A 20,012-nucleotide genomic window follows, 5' to 3' on the forward strand; every position below is an offset into this window, starting at 1 on the left:
CTTCGAATTCTGCCCTTTGTCCGGACAGTCTCTCCTATAGTGGCCAGGCTTGCCACACCTATAGCAGACTACTTTCTTTCCAAACTTTGACTTTGACCTTTTCTTGCTAGTATCATCCTGCTGCTTCCCCCGCTGCCTTCCTCTATCCTGACTGACATACAGCCCGTCACCTTGAGAGTTGTCACCCACGCCTGTATTCTGCCTTCTCTCGTGGTGAGAGAGTAGTGCTGCAGAAACTGTCTCCAGCTTTATGGTCGTTTTATCGACTGTTAGAGCTGTTAACAACGTCTCATATTGAGGAGGCAGAGAACACAACAAGATCATGGCTTGATCTTCGTCCTCAATCTTCACATCCACACGAACCAGATCCCCGATGATTTGATTGAAGTTGTTGACGTGTGCAACCAGATCCCCGCTCTCAGACATCTTCAAACCGAACAACCTCTGCTTGAGGTATAGTTTGCTAGATAACGATTTTGACATATACATCTTTTCCAACTTATCCCACATCTCCTTACAAGTTGTGAGGTCCATCACCTGATGTGTTATGTCATCCGACAAACAGAGTCGAATCGTTGAGACGGCCTTATCCTGCATCTCTTCCCAATCATCCTGATCCATCGCTTCCGGTTTCGTCTCCAACAGAGACTTCTTCATCCCTTGCTGCGTAAGCAAGTCCTTAACACGCCGTTGCCACAGACCGAAATTTCCCTTCCCATCGAATCTTGGAACATCGAACTTAAGAGAACTTCCTCCGGTCATCCTTTAGGGTTCGCAACCTAAAGCTCTGATACCACTTGTTGTGAACAGCCGTCTTTTAGGTTAGAAGAAGAATAGAGAAGAAAACGTATTGAGGCAAATACCCGTTTAGGGTTTCTTATTAATGATGTGATAATAATTTACAAACCCTTAGACCCATATTTATACAGCCTCAAAAAAAACCTGATTTCCTTTTCCCAATAGAAATAGTAACTTTCCTAAACCGAAAAGGCATACCGTACCGCGGGGGCCTGCGGCCCCCGCACCCCCAGATGTCAACCTTGATAACGAGTGCTGGGCATTTTACTGGTACAATAGAGATTTAAGACACACAGATGCAACAATTTTGAACCCCAAAACACTCGGTCGTAAATGCAAGAAAAGGTGAGTAAGCTCTGGAAGTAGATTATTCAGCTTAGTAAAGTTCCATTCTCTTCTTTTTCTTCCAGAGAAAAGGTCGGATTGAGGAGGTCCTGGTCTTGAACTGTTGTAGGTCGAAAAAGACATATGTTGTTGGACATGTCTATTCCCTAGAGCCTTCCATAGGTGGTTTAGTATTGTCATGATTATTTAGCTTAGTAAAGTATTAATTTTTATATCTGTCATCTTAACAACGGCGGATAGAAAATGGGAGGTCCAACTGACAGCATTTTGCTTCATATGATCCACAATGGACGACAAGATATTTTGTTTCTTCCTGCCAAATTATTCAGATAACTCCAAATACATTTCTACACCTCTTTTTTCCAATGTCTAAATGTCTTTTTTACTTTGTCACATATATCATGAAATATCTTTGTAGCCAAAGAAATTGAAGATTTAGCAATATTTATCTTTTATCCTGAGGCTAGATCATAATCTTGAAGTATCTTGAGTAGAGCAGAACAGTATTGAAGGTTTGATTTTGTGAAAAACTTGGTGGTATCGAAGAGGATTAACTTTACTAATACAACATCTTAGTTAAAGGATTATTTAATTGTTGGTGGAGCTTGTTGCGGAGTGAGCACAGCTCCTCGCAATTCCCACAAGTCTTAAGCACCGTGCTCCATACGTGTATGGTCCAGTGATGCGTGATAGAATAAGAGGGTTATACTTGGCGTTGAATTTTGACACTGGAGCACATGAAGGAAAGTTTGCGAGCAGAACAGAAACATATCTGTCATTTCTTTTGTTTTTTATTTTTGTATTGGCTGAAGATCGAGCATTACAGGTTTTGAGTGGTAATTGATTATTGTTATAGAAGCTAAGAAAATTACGATGAGATTCTGGAATCATTACATTTGCTCTCCACTGCCTATATCCTCTCTTCTAGTCGTGATTGTAAATGCAGGACTTCATAAGCATAATAATAACTTAGGAGAAACGATTGGGGAGGATATCAATACTATTAAAGTTGAAGTATGACTAACTGATATTAGTTAGATCTAATTTAAAATATAACTGCATTTAAAGTCAATATTACATGTTTAAATATAAACTACCATAATCTATCTATTACGATGTGGATTGTGCAGATTCTGTTTTTGACCAAAACAAAATTGAAATTCGCGGGTTGACGGGTTTGCGGGTTCGACCGACAATCTAGCTCTAGCCGAACATATTATGGATCAATTTTTAAATTGCTATTATTTAATAAAATATATTTTGATTAAGATTTATACATAAATATGATTACAAAGAAAAATACAAATATAATCACAAAAATCCAAATATGAAAATTAAATTAAAACAAAAATATACCCTCAAAATCTAGTTGCTATTAGTAAACTGTTGGGATGTGCATAACTCTGTTAGAATAAACCAATGATTGAAAGGTCTGAAAGTGAAAGAAGAAAATAAGCAACGAACTTGTATTCACGGTCATCAATGAAGATTGTAGAACAAGAGAAGGGAAACCATTGTTGTCATCTACTACTAACAAATTAGAAGAAACCATTGTTAGGGGAAGTGAGGTAGCGCATTGTTGTGGATGAGAACCTTATTAGTATTCTGCGTCTTCCATCTTGCTCAGACCGTGGCAGTTGGAGTTTTCCAGCGTCCCATATCTGTACACAAACACACTCTAATCCTCTTACATGCAGTCAGTTTCCTAATACATTCAAATGGAGTGAGTATAGTAAAGTGGACTATCGTTATGCATGCTTTGCTTTGTTCCTTGCTTTCGCCCTTGTTATTTATTTTATTCACGAAACTGCCATTTCATTGTCGTGGCCCTTCATTCTTCTTATAACGACGACGTCCCTCCCTGCCTTAATTCAGTTTCCCTTGTCTCCAATGAATCGTTAAGAGCATCAGTAACGCCGGCCCTTAGGCCCGGCCCTTCTAATTAATTGGGTTAAAGTTAAATGAAAAATAGGAGGGGACGACGCAAAAGGGCCTTATCTAAGGGCTTTTCTTCATCGTCCTCTACGCGACGTGGCAGCACGGGAGAGGGAGATGAAACCAAAGAAGCGATGAAGTCTTCGGTTCTCGAAAACTCAATCGGCGTCTTCTTCTCTCTTCTCTCTTCTCTCTCGATCTCGTTCGGTGGCGATAGAAGGTGACTCCATCTCTCGAAAACTCAATCGGCGTCTTCTTCTCTCTTCTCTCTTCTCGTCCTCCTGATCTCGAGCTCAACTCCATCTCGGCGAGGCTCTTCCATTTCGTTCTCGTCTCAGCGTTCTCGACCTCGTTTTCGTCTCGATCGAGTGCTCCATCTCCAGTTCCAAATCCAAAGCTCAAGGTATGTGTTTCACGTCCTTTGATTTACTTTATATGGTATTAAAATCTGATAGGATTTGTGCTAAGACAGTAATGATTCTTTGCTTGATAGGGTTGTGTTATAGTTTGATCATATTTTGATATTGGTCCTCTAGTAATTCGATTTGATTTGTGGCTTGATAGGGTTGTGTTATAGTGTTATAGTTTGATCATATTTTGATATTGGTCCTCTAGTAATTCGATTTAATTTGTGGCTTGATAGGGTTGTGTTATAGTGTTATAGTTTGTTCATATTTTGATTTGATTATATGATTCTTTGTTTGATATGCTCGTATTGATATTGCCGACTATAGATTATATGATTCTTTGTTTGATATAGCCGACTAGAGACTATAGATTATATGATTCTTTGTTTGATATGCTCGTATAGTTTGATATGGTGGTATATATATTGCGTTTCATATTGAATAAATCATTGTATTGTTGGTTGATAGCTTTAAGTCCTGCTGTATTGTTGGTTGATAGGTTTAAGTCATGGTTACTCCTTGTAGTTACATTGTAGTCAGATTGAATGTTATTAATGTTATTGTTAGCTTTAGTATATCAATGTTATTGTTAGCTTTAGTATATCAATGTTATTGTTAGCTTAAAAGTCATGGTGGATAGCTTTAGGTGGTGGTTGATAGCTTTAAGTTGTGTAATTACTTCAGATTAGACAGTTCTTGGTAATGGTTAGTCATTTATGTGGGTTGATATCTCTTCACTTCCGCGTAGTAAACACCAACTCACTTCGGTTAAATAGACACACACACACACACCCACTTTCTCACATCTCTCATCTCTTTTCTTTCTGATATGAATCCAAATTATCATCCTGCTCAATCCTCTAGTTACGTAGGACTGCTTCACAGTCAAGATGGTAGTGCTTTCAATGAAAACTTTCCTTATGAAAGTTTTCATTCTAGTGTTAACTTTGGAGATTCCGAACCTATCCCGGCTTTCAGTTCTCAACAAACTCAAGACGCACCTCCAGAGACACCAGTGGCCCGTGCTGTGAGACGCAAATGGAACCCAACAGATGACGAGGTGCTGATAAGTGGCTGGCTTAACACTTCTAAGGATCCTATAGTGTCAAATGACCAGAAGGCGGGTACCTTCTGGAACCGAGTTGCTGCTTATTATGCATCAAGTCCACACGGAAGAGAGGATGGTGAGAGAGAGTGGGTTCATTGCAAGAAGAGGTGGCACAGAATCAATGATGAGATAAACAAGTTCTGTGGCGCATACGCGGCAGCAGAGAGACAACAGAGGAGTGGTGAGAGTGACACTGACGTTCTGAAGAAGGCGCATGACAACAGAGGAGTGGTGAGAGTGACACTGACGTTCTGAAGAAGGCGCATGACAAGTTCACATGTTCCTTATCTATATAATAAGTAACATCCTTGTTCTCTCATTTCAAACATCCAACGTATTCCTCTTCTCTTAACTTAACATTATTCAGCCTTCTTTTTTTAAATATCCAGAATTGCTTCATGGCATCATCTTCTCACTATCATTATCACATCAATCATGAGGAGGATGATTTTGATTCTGTTTTTGATGATCTTTATGAAGAGCTTCCGGAACCAAAAGAGAGAAAAAAACGTATCTATATTGAGAGAAACCGGGAAGAAGGACACAAAAAACTCTGGAATGATTATTTCAAGGACACTCCAACATATCCAAAACATTCAAAATTTGCTACAACCCAAGAATCCGTTCGAAAAGATGTTGAGCGTGCCTTTGGAGTCCTCCAATCTAGGTTCGCCATTGTTAAAAATCCATCTAAATTATGGGATAAAAGCAAAATAGGAAATATTATGAGAGCTTGTATCATTCTCCATAATATGATTGTCGAAGATGAACGGGATTCAAACACTCTCGAGGAATTTGAAGATGGCGATCAAACTTTTGTGATTAAAAAAACCACAAAACACGGCAGCAGAATTGCTCTTCGCAAAGAAGTTCGGAATCCAAATATTCATCTAAATTTAAAAGAAGATTTGATCGAACATATTTGGCAAAAATTTGGACATCTTCCATGATTTCAAAAAAATGTTTGTAATTTGTTTTACCATTTTGTAATTTGTTTTTCATTTTTGTAATTTGTTTTTCATTTTTGTAATTTGTATTTCAACTTTGTGATTTGTTTTTCCTTTTTGTAATTTGTATCTCCATTAAAAATTAATGTTTCATGTTTTTTCAATCTCTACTCTTTTTTTTATTACTTTAAAAATAAAACTTAAGGGACATTTGCAAGTCCCTCCAATAATCTTAATTTTTAATATCACCCTTAACCTATGTCCCTTAACCTAACTATAATACTAAAATACTCTAAAGGCCTCCAAATTAGTCCTAGGGATATGGATGCTCTTAGTGGTGGAAGAATATTCTTGAGTCTTGATGACCTTGGCCATGAGTCTTCTTATCCTTGCTCTATGCATCGTTTCAGCAGTGGGTGACGACGAAGGGGAGGCGATCGTGTCCAGATTCCAGGAGTATCTGCGAATCAACACGGTTCAACCCAAACCCGATTACTACAAAGCCGTTGACTTTATCAACTCTCAAGCCAAATCCCTCTCCCTTGAAACTCAGACAATCGAGTTCGTTAAGGGAAAGCCGATTCTCCTCCTCAAATGGGTTGGATCCGACCCAACTCAACCTGCCATTCTACTCAACTCCCACACCGATGTCGTCCCCTTTGAGGAATCCAAGTGGACACACCACCCGCTCCACGCTCACATTGATAAACAGGGAGACATAGTTGCCAGAGGTTCGCAAGACATGAAGTGCGTTGGGATGCAGTACCTCGAGGCCATACGCAAGCTCCAGGGTTCTGGCTTCCACCCAATCCGATCCCTCTATCTCTCCTTCGTCCCCGATGAAGAGATCGGTGGCTACGATGGAGCCGAGAAGTTCGCCGAATCCCACCTCTTCAAGTCCTTGAACGTCGGTATCGTGCTCGACGAAGGTAAAAGTAAACAAGTTAAATTAAACACTTTTTTTTTTTAACTATCTTTTTTTTCTTCAGGCCTGCCATCGCCTAGTAAGAGTTACAGAGTATTCTATGGAGAGAGGAATCCCTGGTGGCTTGTGATTAAGGCTAAAGGACCCCCTGGCCACGGTGCCAAGCTCTATGACAACTCTGCTTTGGAGAATCTCCTCAAAAGCATTGAGAATATTCTTCGATTCAGAGCTTCTCAATTCGATCTTCTTAAAGCTGGTGGCGCTGCTGAAGGCCATGTCGTCTCCGTCAACATGGCCTTCCTCAAGGCTGGCACACCCTCCCCAACTGTAACCATTTCGTATCCCCCATTTCCCTTTGATACATATTATTAATTAATTAATTAACTGCATGCATGCATGCATGCATCTCTGACTCTTTATTATTCTAATATTCTATCACTCCCAAAGGGTTTCTTGATGAATCTGCAACCTTCTGAGGCAGAAGCTGGTTTCGACATTCGTATCCCTCCCACCGTTGATTCTGAAGCACTTGAAAGACGTCTGGTGGAGGAATGGGCTCCCGCCTCACGCAACATGTCCTTTGAGGTAACTTCTTCTCCTCTTCTTCAACCCTAGCTAGCAGTTAAAACTAATTAATAACGTGGTGTTGGTCAATGTCTGGGGCATGCAGTTCAAGCGGAAGCATTCGGGGGAACCCCTCGTTACAGCACCAGATGATTCAAATTCTTGGTGGAGGCTCTTGGAAAATGCTGTCAAGGAAGCCGGAGGTAGGACTAGTAAGCCTGAGATTTTCCCTGCATCAACAGATGCTCGCTACTTCCGGATAGCTGGCGTGCCTGCGTTTGGCTTCTCTCCCATTTCAAACACCCGGAGTTTGCTTCATGACCACAACGAGGTTTCTGATTTTATATATTCTCATCCTTCATCATCATCAGTATCATCAATTCCCTAACGACGCAGCTGGTTTTTTGCTTAATTTGTTGCAGTATTTGGGTAAAGCTGAGTACTTGAAGGGCATTGAGGTGTATGTTTCAGTAATCAAAGCTTATGCATCATATGAAAGCAAGAGTGGTTCACGAGATGAGTTATAAGGGTCCTCTGTCCTCCTTTATTGTTGCATGCATGACACAACATTTGAGCTTCAAGTCTTGCTGTCCAAAAAAAAAAAGAAAAAGTTTTGCGGTAACAAACGTACGTACAATCAGTCAATAATTGCTCAGTCTTATTTTTCCAAACGGCAAATGGAACGAACAGGTTTGAGAAAATTTATGTTTTACAGAACTGATGATCGTTAACGAAACCAGCCAATTAGTATGAGAAAAGCGATCCAAGTATGAGCCCAATAGGAGATCCATTTAATTCGAATCTCTTGATCAATATACTACGAACGGACTGTCTGCCTTAGCATTTTCTGATCCCAATAGGATTTTTCAGGTAGGAGACCAGAATGTTTCTCCGAAATTTCTGATGCTTCCACACTCAATCAGGAGAGAGAAGTCTCTTACGTGGTAACAATGGGAAGAGAGACGAGTCAGCTCTCTCTCAGATGTATAATCATCATCAGTATATTCCTTTTTTTTATAGGATGTGTGCATATAAGAGTCAAATTACAATGATCTCATATATCTGTTAATACATCATAATCAGTACACTTTAGCCTTTGTTGTTTCTACAATTACTAGGAAGGATCATCCATACTACGTAAACCATATTTTTTTTTTTTGACTGAACGTAAACCATATTTCCGCGGAGCTTTGCAGCTTTTGCATCTCGTGGCTCAGCTCTGTCAACAAGGAGGGATTCACGCACACCGGTGTAGACTATCAGTTTCTATAGAATAATTTACCTAGCAAAGACTGGTGAGATGACAGGAAAGTTAGAAAGGCCAACCTGTAAATTAACCATGAGATTACACTTATATTAGCCAGCCACTAAGAGATGGCATTGTTCCTGAGGCTCATATTTATGCTTTTCCTCATTGTTCTTCCTACAATGCCCTTCTGCATCATCGCTACAAACTCTCCGTAATCGATCCTTCCATCCTGAAACAAACCAGAAGAAAAATGATCCCTTGTATCTATCTCCAAGCCCCAGAGGATATGTTTAGGTAAAATCTCACATTGTCTTGGTCGACTTCCTTGATCACATCTTCAAGAAAGACATCGCTCATCCCCTGTTCAGCACACGCTTGCTGTAGCTCGTCGATTGTGATGTAGCCGCTCCCATCTTTGTCAAAATACCTGAAGGCTGAGAGGAGATGTTCCTCACGTTCTAATTTGTTCAGATGGATTGTTGCAGCAATGAATTCACCATAGTCTATGGTCCCACTCTTGTCAATATCTGCCTGGTAAGTCGCACAGAGGTTTTTTTTTAACATACTGATTTTCAAAGAGATACACAGATCAGGGTTTAGAGTACTTACAGCCTCCATTAGGTCACGGATCTCAGTATCCTTGAGGGTAGAACCATATCTTCTCAACCCAGCTTTTAGCTCGTCAAATGTAATGGCTCCACTGTTATCTGTGTCCATTGCTTTGAACATTTCTTTTAGTCCAGCTATTTCTTCTTCAGAGAGACTCTCAGCTATTACCTGAACCGCATCAGAATAAAGATATTTATGGAAACTTTTGTCTTGATAATAAAACGAAAAGAAAAACATGCGTCTAGTTCCTTACTCTTAAAGCCATCTGCTTAAGTTTATTCATGGCAGAGAACTGCTTAAGACGAGAAAGCACCGCAGGATCGAGTGCTCTGTCTGGCGCAACTCCATTTTCACAAATCCAAGGATGCCCTGCAAAAAGTCTTGGCTGGGTAAGAAAGCAGATACATAGCTGAAACATGTAGGAACTGCTGGTTAGAGTACATACTCAATACTTGATGAGCTGTGAGACGCTCCGAGGGCCGTGAACAGAGCATGCTGCGGATCAAGTCTTTTGCAGAGTCAGATATTAGGGGCCAAGGATCGGAGTCGAAGTCAATGTGTCCCTTGAGCACTGCATCAAATATCCCTTGCTGTGTTTCTGGTGAAAGAAAGAAAGAAAACCATCTTAACAATGTTTTTTTTGTCTTACCACCTTATCACACACTTGTTTCATTTTGGGTGCGTGCGTTACCTGCCCAGAAGGGAGGTACTCCGCTCACCAATATGTACAGTATGACCCCTGCGGTCCACACATCAGCCTCTGGTCCATAGTGCTTGAGCAGAACCTCAGGAGCTACGTAATAAGGACTCCCAACCACATCCTCGAATATTTGACCTGAAAGTTACAGATTGAGCCATTTTTAAAAATTCTATGACTTGACTGAAACATATGATATGAATTCACCACTCCACCTCACCTGGTTTGAAGAATACGGAAAGCCCAAAATCAATGGCTTTGAGTGAGAAGTCGTCGTCCTTATTCACCAACAAGAAATTTTCTGGTTTTAGATCTCTATGCATGACACCAAGCGAATGGCAAGCCTCAACAACACCAACAATGATCTTGATCAGCTCAGCTGCTTTTCTCTCACTGTAATGCCCTCTCTGGATGATTCTGTCAAAAAGCTCCCCACCTGAGCAGAGCTCCATGACGATGTGAACATACAATGGATCCTCGTAAGCGCCTTTAATGGTGACAATGTTCTTGTAACCAGCCAGATGGTGCATGATCTGAATTTCCCTGCGCACGTCTTCTACATCTTCCTTTGTAATCAACTTTCGTTTTGTTATAGACTTGCACGCGTATTCACGCCCTGTTGAGATCTCTCTGCACATGTAAGTGGTCCCAAACTGTCCTTGACCTAGTTTGTGTCCCAAGGAGTAGAGATCTCGGATGCTTGGGGTCTTTTGACCAAGGACGAAGCATGCTTGGTTCCCACCGCTGTGCTTCATTCTGTCTTCTCTCTCTCTCTCTTTGTGTTCTGTTCTGAAACAAATCCCCGAAAGACTTTCATGTTTCAGAAAAATGGTTCGGCTTGTAAGCAAAACGTGATATGTAATCATCCCTTACCAACTTAGTTCACCTCCCCCTTACAAATCAATTTGTCATCAGAGGAAAACAGAACAGGAGACATAGCACGATCTGAAATATCAAAAAAAGAAAAAAAAGATGGAATAAAACTTGCAGCATCACATGTTTCTAGAGATCCCAACTCAACAACCTCCCAGAGCAAAAATCGTATTTTGGCAATGTATAGATAAACAGAAACAGAGGAAGAGATGGATGTGTAAATTACCAGGTAAAGATAGGGTGGAAGAAATTCAGTCAGATTGTATTCTTTATTGCCATCCTGACTAATTAACAAACATAAAGAGAATCTTTGATTAATAATCATCAACAGATGTATCTAATATAATAGTCTCTCTGTTATTAGAATATTCTAAAAATGCAGGGGACTCTGCTTCCTCCACAGGTTTCTTTTTCGAGCCCTGCTTTTTTAGTATGTAAATCCAGAGTCCAGATTCGTTGGCCATTTAGTGCGTGGCTGCGTGCATATCACATGAGGATCCTATGATAGGATTCGTATCACCCTCTTCACCTCCAATGGGCAACAAGCCCCTGAGAGTGAAAACAAAAAAAATAAAAAACCTTCTTTGAAGCAAAAATGAATTAGTTTGGTCGTGAAGGCCCATAATCTCCTCTCCACGACCAAGGATGTAAGAATATGGCGGTAACATGGATCATTTAGTACGTTTAGATAGTCGAAGAAAGGGTGCATAGAATGATTTTGCGTGTTCGTGTAAGACAGACAACCCACAAAACAATCAGTTATAAAGCGACTGATAAGTGTTTCAAGTCTGCTCCTTTAAAGGGGTTCCCTTAACTTTAAAACCTACTACACATGTCACCACAACTTTCTAGCTGTTAAATTTAACCCCCTGTCTACAAACTCATCCTTCAATTATACAGCCAAAAGTGCAAACAGCTGCTTGAAGAAGGCTGCCTGCGGTCGAAATGATCTTCCTTTGCTTTCATCTGCGTGTCAATCTGTCAGCATACAAACTATTACAAATGGATAGGGGATCTAGAAGATGCTTAGGGTTAGAGAAGTACATGTTTTGCATCAGGATTTTCGAATTCCAAGCTGTATCACAGAATCTGGGCCTACCAGGAATACACGTCTAGTAGTCTGGATTCGGAACACCACGATTCCTTTATATGCTGTTCGGGGCACACCATCCTACACAATGGATGGGTACACAAAAGTGACTCTACACCATTTCTTAAGAGATTATACTGATTGGTCTAAGAATATCAATTTACCTTCCATTCTTCAAATATGCCAAACTCCCCTGCTATGCGTTCAAACTCTGCTTGGTCTTTATACCGGATACGAACATCACCCTTTATATTTTGAGCCTTTAACACAAGGTCAGGACCTTGAATTGGTCGTGCTTGTCTCACTAGGCCAGAAAAGTACTTGGTATAGTTTCCCTTTGTAGACATGAGAGAGAACCAAGTTAAAAAAAAAAAAAAAAACAAGATTTCTTCACTAAATATACAAAGGATATGGTTCTACCTCTGTCAAGTATCCCAGGTCCATCGCGTTCCACTCAACCTTTATATTAAAATAGAAAACCTGTGATAAGGTAGTCATGCAACAAAAAGGAGTGAAGAACACACTTACCTTCACATCATTTAGCTTTATAGGTTCCAGGTACTGGCTGAAAAACTGTCCCAAACTAGACCCCTGCAAAATGAAAATGACAAGGTTATATGAATAAAGGGGAAACGCAATCTCCTCACTGTCTACGTCTCTGTCTCAAGAAATTATAGGACAAAGCCGCTATAATACATTTTTCACACAGAAGTCACAATTCATATTGGTGAGACCAGGCTGGTTCAACAAAAATCAAAATAATCAGACAAGTGCAACTATAACAATGGAAACTCATAAGTCTCAGGTACTAACATGTTCACCAAAATTGTATGTTCGGCAGACTTCTGGTCGAACAAATTGGCGGCCTTTATGGTTCTCCTTCAATCTCAGCCAATCATCCCAATAAGTGTGTATTTTGTTAAGGAAAGTCTTAGATGGGTCAAACTATAGCAATTGAAATTAATAAACGGATATAAGGATATGCCTTTGGCCACTTTGGTGATAGCTCATCCCAAGTCGATCTCTTCAGCATCCACCCCAGGCCAGGGAAAAAATCTGATCGGTAAAGTGCATCTGCAGATTATTTTAGCTTATTAGCATGAGCAGGACATAACGAGATAATGGAAGAAAGGGCAAAGAAAGAAAGCGGAGAAGGATCTTACAGGGGTCATGCACAAACTGCTTCTGCCCATTATCATTCCAAGATGAAGCCGCCATAATGGTTCTAATACATGTTTGCACCCAGATAAGAATGAGAAGTAGTAAAAAAGAAATTACTTAATATGCTCAGCAGGAAAGCTTCAGTAGGTAACATACTCATCCCTATCCATGAGATTAGCTGCAGCCTCAAAGTAATCGAAGAAGTCTGGAGCAATTTCCATATCATCTGTTAAAGAGACAGAAAACCCCTTAAGCAATAGTGGAGAGCAGTAAGTTAGAGTAAGGGTGAAAGTTTGAAAAGCCTCACCTTCTAGTATAATCACTCGGCTAAATTTATGTTTGTAAAACAACTGGTCTAGTGCCCACTTGTAGTGACCTGGATTAAAAAAAAAAAAAGTATATCAGTCATGCAGCTGAAGGGAGGCAGAGAAAGGAGAAACAAGTCCTTACGTGCAATTTTGTAGTAGGCAATAAGTTCGCCAGGCCTTTCGGTGACCACTGGTTCAAAATCTAAGTGCTAAAAAGGGGGAAACGAGTCACCATCTCACTTATCTACATGAGGGAGAAACATCAAACACTAGATTCAGATTTACCTGGATATACGTTAGTTGATTATAGCTCAAAGCCTTGCTCTTGACGGCTTGATTAGATCCATCCTGAGATATAAAGAGAGGGTATTTTGAAGCAATGGGAGTTTGATATCTGTTGGAAAAAAAAAGAAAGACAGAAATATAAGTAAGTAGAGAGTTGGAGTAAGATAAAAGAGTTAAAAGAGATTAGTAACCGACTTTAGAACAGAATTGACAGTCCGTTGAAGATAGTCAGCACGACTGCAGGCCATAATCACAACAGCTGCCAGAGGCACCTGCTAAATAGAAGAAGAAGAAGAAGGAGATTTTTATAGCAAGTGACAGCAAGTGCCAACAAAGAAGAAAAGGTATACAGACCTGTCCACCTTCAGTGAGCTTTGCTATCCCTTTGCCTGAGAGAATAAAAAAAAAGAAAAAAAGAGGAGAATTACTAGCAAAATTCATATAAAGAAAAAGAGAGAGTTTTAGGGTAACGAACTTTCAAAGGTGTGGATAAGATCCTTAAGCTGCACGAGTTGTTGGTCCTGGCGGTTCTTCAAATCTACAAGATGATACCCCCCGGAGAAAGGTGAAGTTTGACAAGTGGGGAATGAGAAAAGAAGGATGAGACTGAGATTACCTTCGAGAGCGAGAATCCGAGACTGTTTAATGCTAACTTGATCAATAAGGGATCGCAATTGACTAGTACAATGGTTCTCCGACTCCAGCTGCAGATGCAAAAAAAAGGTTCTCCATCAAAACTCAAATATTTGTTATATTCCACAGCAGGGCAGAGGCAACCCCCAAGTAACGAGAAATGCATAAGTAAAGATTAAAAACAAATCACAAACGCAATGGTCTCAGCAAACATTGAAAACCAAAAAAAAAAGAAGAAGAAAAAAACATACAGCGGAACCAAGGCGATCTGCATACTGTGATTGCGTCTGGAAAAGCCTCATCTAGTGGAAAGAAAAAGACACACACACTTTTACTTAAAGATGGCTTAGAATTTTACGACTAGTGAGTGATACAAATCTCATGAGAGAGATCCATCCAAATCCAAATCCAAATGTAGCTGAGGGATTTAGATATAAGATTCAGACCTGGATGTAGATGAACATGAAAGCTGCCGGTATGAGAAGAAATCTCAAGTCACAAGGAACCCTCGCCATTTCTCTTACCAAGCTGAGGGAGGGAGGGAGGGAGGGAGGGAGAATCAATCAATCAATCAATCGATCGATCATCAAGCGATGCGATACGAGGAGGTTGTCTTGCCGCCGGGAGCTCTCTCAGCTATCCTACTTGTTTGTTTGTTTGTTTGTTTGGAACGATGTCGTTTGGGTTTGTCAAATTGAACGGTGTCGTTTTCTTGTAATGGATGTATGTACCCATTAATTAATTAACGGTGTCGTTTCGGACTCCACCAAGTCGACACGCAATTCATCCAATTATCTTCTGTCCTCCATCTCATCTTTGCTATCTCCTCCTTTGATTGATTCAGAAGAAGAAGCCTTTCTGCTTCCATTGTTCCATTTTATCAGATGGGGTTTGCCAAGCAAGCTTCTAGCTCCTCCTCCTCCTCCTCTTATACCCTTAAAATGCCACCACCTCCTAGGGAGGACACGCCTCTTCTCGGCAAAGGGCCTCCTCTTTCTAGCCAGTTCAAGACCTTCGCCAACATCTTCATTGCTGTCGTCGGCGCTGGTGTTCTTGGTCTTCCTTACGCCTTCAAGCGCACCGGATGGCTCATGGGCGTCCTCCTTCTCCTCTCCGTCTCTGTTTTGACCCATCACTGCATGATGCTCCTCGTTTATACCCGCCGCAAGCTCGACTCTCTCAACGGTGGTTTCTCCAAGATCGGCTCTTTTGGTGACCTTGGCTTTGCCGTCTGCGGCTCCCTCGGCAGGCTCGTCGTTGACCTTTTTATTATTTTGTCTCAAGCTGGGTTTTGTGTCGGCTATCTTATCTTCATCGGCACTACTCTAGCTAATCTTTTCGATCCTGATTCCCCCACCAGTCTCAGGCATCAGTTTACACGCCTCGGCTCTGACTTCTTGGGCGTCTCCTCTAAGAGTCTCTACATCTGGGGATGCTTCCCCTTCCAGCTTGGTCTCAACTCCATCAAGACCCTCACTCACTTGGCTCCTCTTAGCATCTTCGCCGACCTTGTTGATCTTGCCGCTATGGCTGTCGTCATTGTTGAGGATTCCATGATTATACTCAAGCAAAGGCCTGACGTTGTTGCCTTCGGTGGTATGTCCCTCTTCTTCTATGGGATGGGCGTGGCCGTTTATTCTTTCGAAGGCGTTGGAATGGTATTGCCTCTTGAATCGGAGATGAAAGACAAGGACAAGTTTGGCAAAGTCTTGGCACTCGGCATGGGATTCATCTCTTTCATATACATAGCCTTTGGTTTCTTAGGTTACTTGGCTTTTGGTGAGGACACAATGGACATCATCACCGCTAACTTGGGGGCAGGACTTATCAGCACTATTGTTCAGCTTGGACTCTGCATCAACCTCTTCTTCACCTTCCCCTTGATGATGAATCCGGTGTTTGAGATAGTAGAGAGGCGGTTCTCGGGTGGGATGTACTCTAGATGGCTGCTAGTATTGGCAGTGACTCTGGTGGCTCTCTTTGTGCCAAACTTTACAGATTTTTTGTCATTGGTGGGGAGCAGCACTTGCTGCATCTTAGGGTTTGTGTTACCTGCTTTGTTTCATTTGCTGGTGTTCAAGGAAGAGATGGGGTGGAAGCAATGGAGCCTGGACATGGCGATAGTGGGACTGGGAGTGGTTCTTGCTGTGTCGGGAACTTGGAGTTCCCTGAGTGAGATCTTCTCGGTCAAAGTGTAATTTAATGTGAGAGGTTTTTCACTTGTGTCCAATTACGTGTGACGTGTGAACCATTATATATGTGTATAGGGGTTGTGGTTTAAGAGAATCTGAAACTGTGATTGTAATTGTATGTTGATGATGATGGTTGGAATAAAAGACATGAGCGCTGTTTTCTCTATATGTAGTAGATACAAGCACAAATTACAAATGTGATAAGTCTTGTAAAAAAGAGAGAGAGAGAGGGAGTCAAGTAAAGCATTGATTTTGTATAACAAAGTGTTGAGTGTGGTCCTTCCAGGAACCACCATGTTCAAGATGCCTCTCGAAGAAACAGAGCTCACCGTGGGACTTGATGGTGAGGGCGGAGATGCTTCTGGTCCCATAACGACCCTGTGAGATACACGAGTAAGAGTGGATGAGAGAGTTAAGAAAGGAAGAGGAGAAAAGAAAGGAAAGGAAAGGAAGGGGGTGATGTTACAGGAGGTCTAGGAATGTCGACGAAGATAGAGCTGAGATGGTATTCAATCTCTGGAGTGAAAACGGGAGGCAGGACAGGTTCTTGGTCCTTGAGAGTATCAGTCATCACCTCCTCCACCATAGTCATAAGGGGGAATTCAACACCTTGGTTTTGGGTGAGAAGGTGATTGAAAGCGTCTCTCAACCTGAGACACTGCAAGAGAAGAGCAACTGAAATGAGAAGAGGGAGGGAGGTGGAGAAGTAGAAAAGAAGGAAAGGAAGGTGAGGTACCTTGGGCCAAGGAGAGTCGAGGTTGGCGTTGGAAAGGACATGGATCCCTGGAGAGACAAGCGTAACGAGGTGCTGCTTGTCACCGTGGAGTGGGCGGTTGGTAACGTAAAACATGGATTTGGACAAGACATGAGCGACAACGAGGTTGAAGCCGTTGTAGAGAGAAGCCTCCTTTTCGATCTCCTGGGCAAACTCGGCAGGGCTCTTTTCGCTCTGCAAGTAACGAAGAGGGAGATGTCCGCGGGATTTAGCATCGGGGATGGAGGAGGTCTCCCTGAAATTGGTGAGGAAAGCGATACGGCCATTCCTGCTGCAACCGAGCCACGTCCCACCGCCGACGAGGTCTCTACCTCCAAGCGTCTCTCCGTCTTCCCACCAACGCAGCGCCTCCGTTTCCCTTTTACACAAAATATTATTAAAAAAGGGATTTATTATTAATAAAGGAGGAGGCAGGGGGGGGCATCAAATAAAATCAAACCAAGTAAACCTGTTGTGATATTCATCTCTATTCAGAAAGAGAAGAAAAGGGTAAAGCGGATGCGATTGCCATGAGAACACTGCTATGCACATTCTTCTCGAACAACGGAAGGCTTTTTTAGAAAGAAAAAGAAAAAGTCAAAGTCGTCTTATAGTTAGTTAAGAAGTGCTTGTAGTTTTTCTTACCACGGAACGGCAGCACGTGCACGTTTCAAAAACCGCTCGACTGATTTGCCTTTTTTTAAGAAAGTTCGGATTCTCACAGTCGCAGGGGAGCAGATCCAGATGATGATGATGTCGAGATGCTTCTTATGGCTGGTACCTTCGTCTCTCTCTATCTCTCTAGCTGGATTGTTCTCGTTAATGTATATGATTATCTCTGCCAGAGATCTGATAAGAGTGGTGGTACTTAGCGATTGGTTTATGGTTTTTTTTTCTGGTTTTGGTGGAGACAATTGCAGGTATTGCTAAATCATGTGGGTGGAGCCATTTTAGAGTCACAAGCACCGTAATGAATGAATGATTGATTGATTGATTCATCTTCCTTTTCTTTTCAACTCTTTTCTTCTTCTTATGATGATGGATGGGACTTTCCTTTCATTTGTTGTGCAGCCACCGAGAACTTCAAGCTTACCGAGATTGTCCTGGATGTACTACTACTACTACTAGTGCTTCCTCTGTTTCTGCACTTCACTACGATCCAGATCTCAAAGTATTTGCTTCTTTCTCTCCTCTTTATCCAATAATCCATTTTTTGTGTGTGTGTGTGTTGTGTTTTTAAAATCATTAGTATCTTCATTCATTCAGGATGTGAACATAGTTGCCACCTACAGTGACCATCACGGTAACATACGCCTTGGTAGTGTCAAAATGGGACATCTTTCATCTTCTTGGCTTTTCGACAATCCTCTTCGCCCCAACACCAATCCTTCTTCTCAGGTAGCTACCACTCTCAATGGAATAGACTTCGTTTGTTCCAACCCCAACCATGTCCTCCTCATCTTCTTATGAGAGAGATTCATCCCTCCTAGAAGCCTACAAACATCTTTTTTGAGATTTCCTTGGATTTATCCTTTTTCCTTTTTTTTTTTATTTAAATGGAATTAGCTAGTGATACCGCAGGATTCATTTCAAAATGATTCTACTAGAATGGAAGAGAATGCTGCAACTTATTCTACAACTAATCAGTCTGGTGAAACCGATAACCATTTTCCACACATGGAGTTTACAAGCCCTGCTAAACTCAAGCGTCAGGTGATCTCTCTTTCACATACCCCCTTCCTTCTTTTGACTCGAATTGTAACATTAGTATATTTTTGTATACCTTTTCAGAGTTTACGTCAGGAAAGGAGAGCTCAACGGACTCTCGACCTGATCCAACATGATAAGGAATCTGATCACCAGATGCAAGAAGCTGCCATTCACAAGTCTATCACCTTTGAAAACTCTGTCGTTGGCAAATACAGTATTTGGAGGAGAGACTATGAGAGCCCCAACGCTGATGCTATCTTGAAGCTTATGAGAGACCAGATCATTATGGCTAAAGCATATTCCCATATCGCCAAATCCAAAAACGCTACCAATCTCTACCTTTTCTTGATGCAGCAGAGTAGAGAAAATCAACGTGTTCTGGGTAAAGCAACATCTGATGCTGACCTTCCTTCCAGGTACTTTACTTTTTTCACATTCTTCTGGTCTGTATGGGTTGTTGGTGAACCAGCAATCTTTTGCTGTTTTTTTTTCTTTCACTTCTGAATCCCTTTTGATCGCTAGAGCCCTTGAACAAGCAAAAGCCATGGGCCATGCTCTCTCTCTGGCAAAAGACGAGTTATATGACTGCCATGAACTTGCTAAGAAGTTTCGGGCCATGCTTCAATCCACTGAACGCAATGTAGATGGACTGAAGAAAAAGGGCACCTTCTTAATTCAGCTGGCCGCCAAGACATTTCCCAAGCCATTGCATTGCCTCAGTCTCCAGCTTGCGGCTGACTATTTTCTTCTCGGTTTCAATGAAGAGGAGGATGGAGTCAAAAAGGATGCCAAGTTTGAAGATCCTTCTCTCTATCACTATGCCATCTTTTCGGATAACGTCCTCGCAACATCAGTCGTAGTCAACTCCACTGTCCTGAATGCAAAGGAACCGGAGAAGCATGTGTTCCATATAGTAACAGACAAATTGAACTTTGCTGCAATGAAGATGTGGTTTCGCGTCAATGCTCCTACTGATGCCACGATTCAAGTTGAGAACATCAATGATTTTAAGTGGCTCAACTCCTCGTACTGCTCTGTTCTACGGCAGCTTGAATCCGCAAGGCTCAAAGAATACTATTTCAAAGCAAATCATCCTTCCTCTATCTCTGCTGGCGCAGACAATCTCAAGTATCGAAACCCAAAGTATCTATCGATGCTGAATCATCTGAGATTCTACCTTCCTGAGGTGTATCCGAAGCTGGACAAGATCCTGTTTCTTGACGATGACATTGTGGTGCAAAAGGACCTGGCACCTCTATGGGAAGTAGACATGCAAGGAAAAGTGAATGGAGCTGTAGAGACGTGCAAGGAGAGCTTCCACAGATTTGACAAGTACCTCAACTTCTCTAATCCAAAGATCTCAGAGAATTTCGATGCGGGGGCTTGCGGTTGGGCATTTGGCATGAATATGTTCGACCTGAG

General features: G+C 41.6%; 7 protein-coding genes across 13 annotated transcripts; 4 read left to right on the top strand and 3 right to left on the bottom strand.

Moving 5' to 3' along the window:
* The first annotated feature begins 4,314 nt into the window (after positions 1-4,314).
* LOC108849890 (glutathione S-transferase T2-like) lies at positions 4,315-4,848 on the top strand. The gene has a single exon (XM_018623497.1). The coding sequence runs from the start codon at positions 4,315-4,317 to the stop codon at positions 4,846-4,848; it is 534 nt and encodes a 177-aa protein (XP_018478999.1).
* Positions 4,849-5,843: 995 nt separating this feature from the next.
* Positions 5,844-8,124, top strand: LOC108854796 (uncharacterized). 3 transcript variants are annotated; one of them, XM_056998585.1, is made up of 7 exons: positions 5,844-6,469; positions 6,530-6,792; positions 6,913-7,050; positions 7,136-7,360; positions 7,452-7,656; positions 7,745-7,796; positions 7,900-8,124. In XM_056998585.1, the coding sequence occupies exons 1-5, from the start codon at positions 5,902-5,904 to the stop codon at positions 7,554-7,556; spliced, it is 1,299 nt and encodes a 432-aa protein (XP_056854565.1). In that variant the 5' UTR covers positions 5,844-5,901; the 3' UTR covers positions 7,557-7,656; positions 7,745-7,796; positions 7,900-8,124. The 3 variants fall into 3 exon arrangements, with proteins under 3 accessions (XP_056854565.1, XP_056854566.1, XP_018483963.2); XM_056998586.1 differs by lacking the exon at positions 7,745-7,796 and having other exon boundaries at positions 7,452-7,719; XM_018628461.2 differs by lacking the exon at positions 7,745-7,796.
* Positions 8,112-11,000, bottom strand: LOC108854794 (calcium-dependent protein kinase 26). Of its 3 annotated transcripts, XM_018628457.2 has the most exons (10): positions 10,684-11,000; positions 10,458-10,529; positions 9,805-10,373; positions 9,579-9,722; positions 9,333-9,485; positions 9,141-9,256; positions 8,888-9,055; positions 8,585-8,809; positions 8,356-8,507; positions 8,112-8,248 (listed from the first exon to the last, which is right to left on the bottom strand). In XM_018628457.2, the coding sequence occupies exons 3-9, from the start codon at positions 10,337-10,339 to the stop codon at positions 8,397-8,399; spliced, it is 1,452 nt and encodes a 483-aa protein (XP_018483959.1). In that variant the 5' UTR covers positions 10,340-10,373; positions 10,458-10,529; positions 10,684-11,000; the 3' UTR covers positions 8,112-8,248; positions 8,356-8,396. The 3 variants fall into 3 exon arrangements, with proteins under 3 accessions (XP_018483959.1, XP_056854561.1, XP_056854560.1); XM_056998581.1 differs by having other exon boundaries at positions 8,585-9,055; positions 9,805-10,368; XM_056998580.1 differs by having other exon boundaries at positions 8,585-9,055.
* A 146-nt stretch (positions 11,001-11,146) lies between these two features.
* LOC108854795 (alpha-1,3-mannosyl-glycoprotein 2-beta-N-acetylglucosaminyltransferase) lies at positions 11,147-14,565 on the bottom strand. Of its 3 annotated transcripts, none has more exons than XM_056998583.1 (18): positions 14,381-14,565; positions 14,186-14,236; positions 13,918-14,005; positions 13,777-13,839; positions 13,656-13,690; positions 13,497-13,576; positions 13,302-13,410; positions 13,159-13,225; positions 13,016-13,084; positions 12,865-12,934; positions 12,711-12,772; positions 12,531-12,621; positions 12,361-12,454; positions 12,076-12,138; positions 11,968-12,006; positions 11,712-11,882; positions 11,502-11,628; positions 11,147-11,435 (listed from the first exon to the last, which is right to left on the bottom strand). In XM_056998583.1, exons 1-17 carry the CDS (start codon positions 14,447-14,449, stop codon positions 11,512-11,514), a joined length of 1,338 nt encoding a protein of 445 aa, XP_056854563.1. In that variant the 5' UTR covers positions 14,450-14,565; the 3' UTR covers positions 11,147-11,435; positions 11,502-11,511. The 3 variants fall into 3 exon arrangements, with proteins under 3 accessions (XP_056854563.1, XP_056854564.1, XP_056854562.1); XM_056998584.1 differs by having other exon boundaries at positions 11,147-11,423; positions 13,497-13,573; positions 14,381-14,564; XM_056998582.1 differs by having other exon boundaries at positions 11,147-11,423; positions 14,381-14,564.
* Positions 14,566-14,727: 162 nt separating this feature from the next.
* Positions 14,728-16,292, top strand: LOC108837937 (amino acid transporter AVT3C). Its single transcript, XM_018610930.2, has one exon. The coding sequence runs from the start codon at positions 14,819-14,821 to the stop codon at positions 16,130-16,132; it is 1,314 nt and encodes a 437-aa protein (XP_018466432.1). The 5' UTR covers positions 14,728-14,818; the 3' UTR covers positions 16,133-16,292.
* LOC108854242 (uncharacterized) lies at positions 16,260-17,429 on the bottom strand. The gene is given in 5 exon segments (XM_018627764.2): positions 16,260-16,504; positions 16,593-16,784; positions 16,863-17,242; positions 17,245-17,259; positions 17,350-17,429. Coding segments are annotated over 5 exon segments (747 nt in total). The 5' UTR covers positions 17,366-17,429; the 3' UTR covers positions 16,260-16,360.
* A 23-nt stretch (positions 17,430-17,452) lies between these two features.
* LOC130504012 (probable galacturonosyltransferase 3) lies at positions 17,453-20,007 on the top strand (the record flags this gene model as incomplete). The annotated part of the gene is made up of 7 exons (XM_056998587.1): positions 17,453-17,657; positions 17,801-17,847; positions 17,952-18,051; positions 18,147-18,278; positions 18,447-18,593; positions 18,672-19,006; positions 19,113-20,007. Coding segments are annotated over exons 1-7 (1,689 nt in total), but the record flags the coding sequence as incomplete, so codon positions are not given.
* Between the last annotated feature and the right edge of the window lie 5 nt (positions 20,008-20,012).

This window comes from Raphanus sativus, unplaced genomic scaffold (genome assembly GCF_000801105.2).
Source record: "Raphanus sativus cultivar WK10039 unplaced genomic scaffold, ASM80110v3 Scaffold1299, whole genome shotgun sequence".
NCBI classification, from domain to species: domain Eukaryota; kingdom Viridiplantae; phylum Streptophyta; class Magnoliopsida; order Brassicales; family Brassicaceae; genus Raphanus; species Raphanus sativus.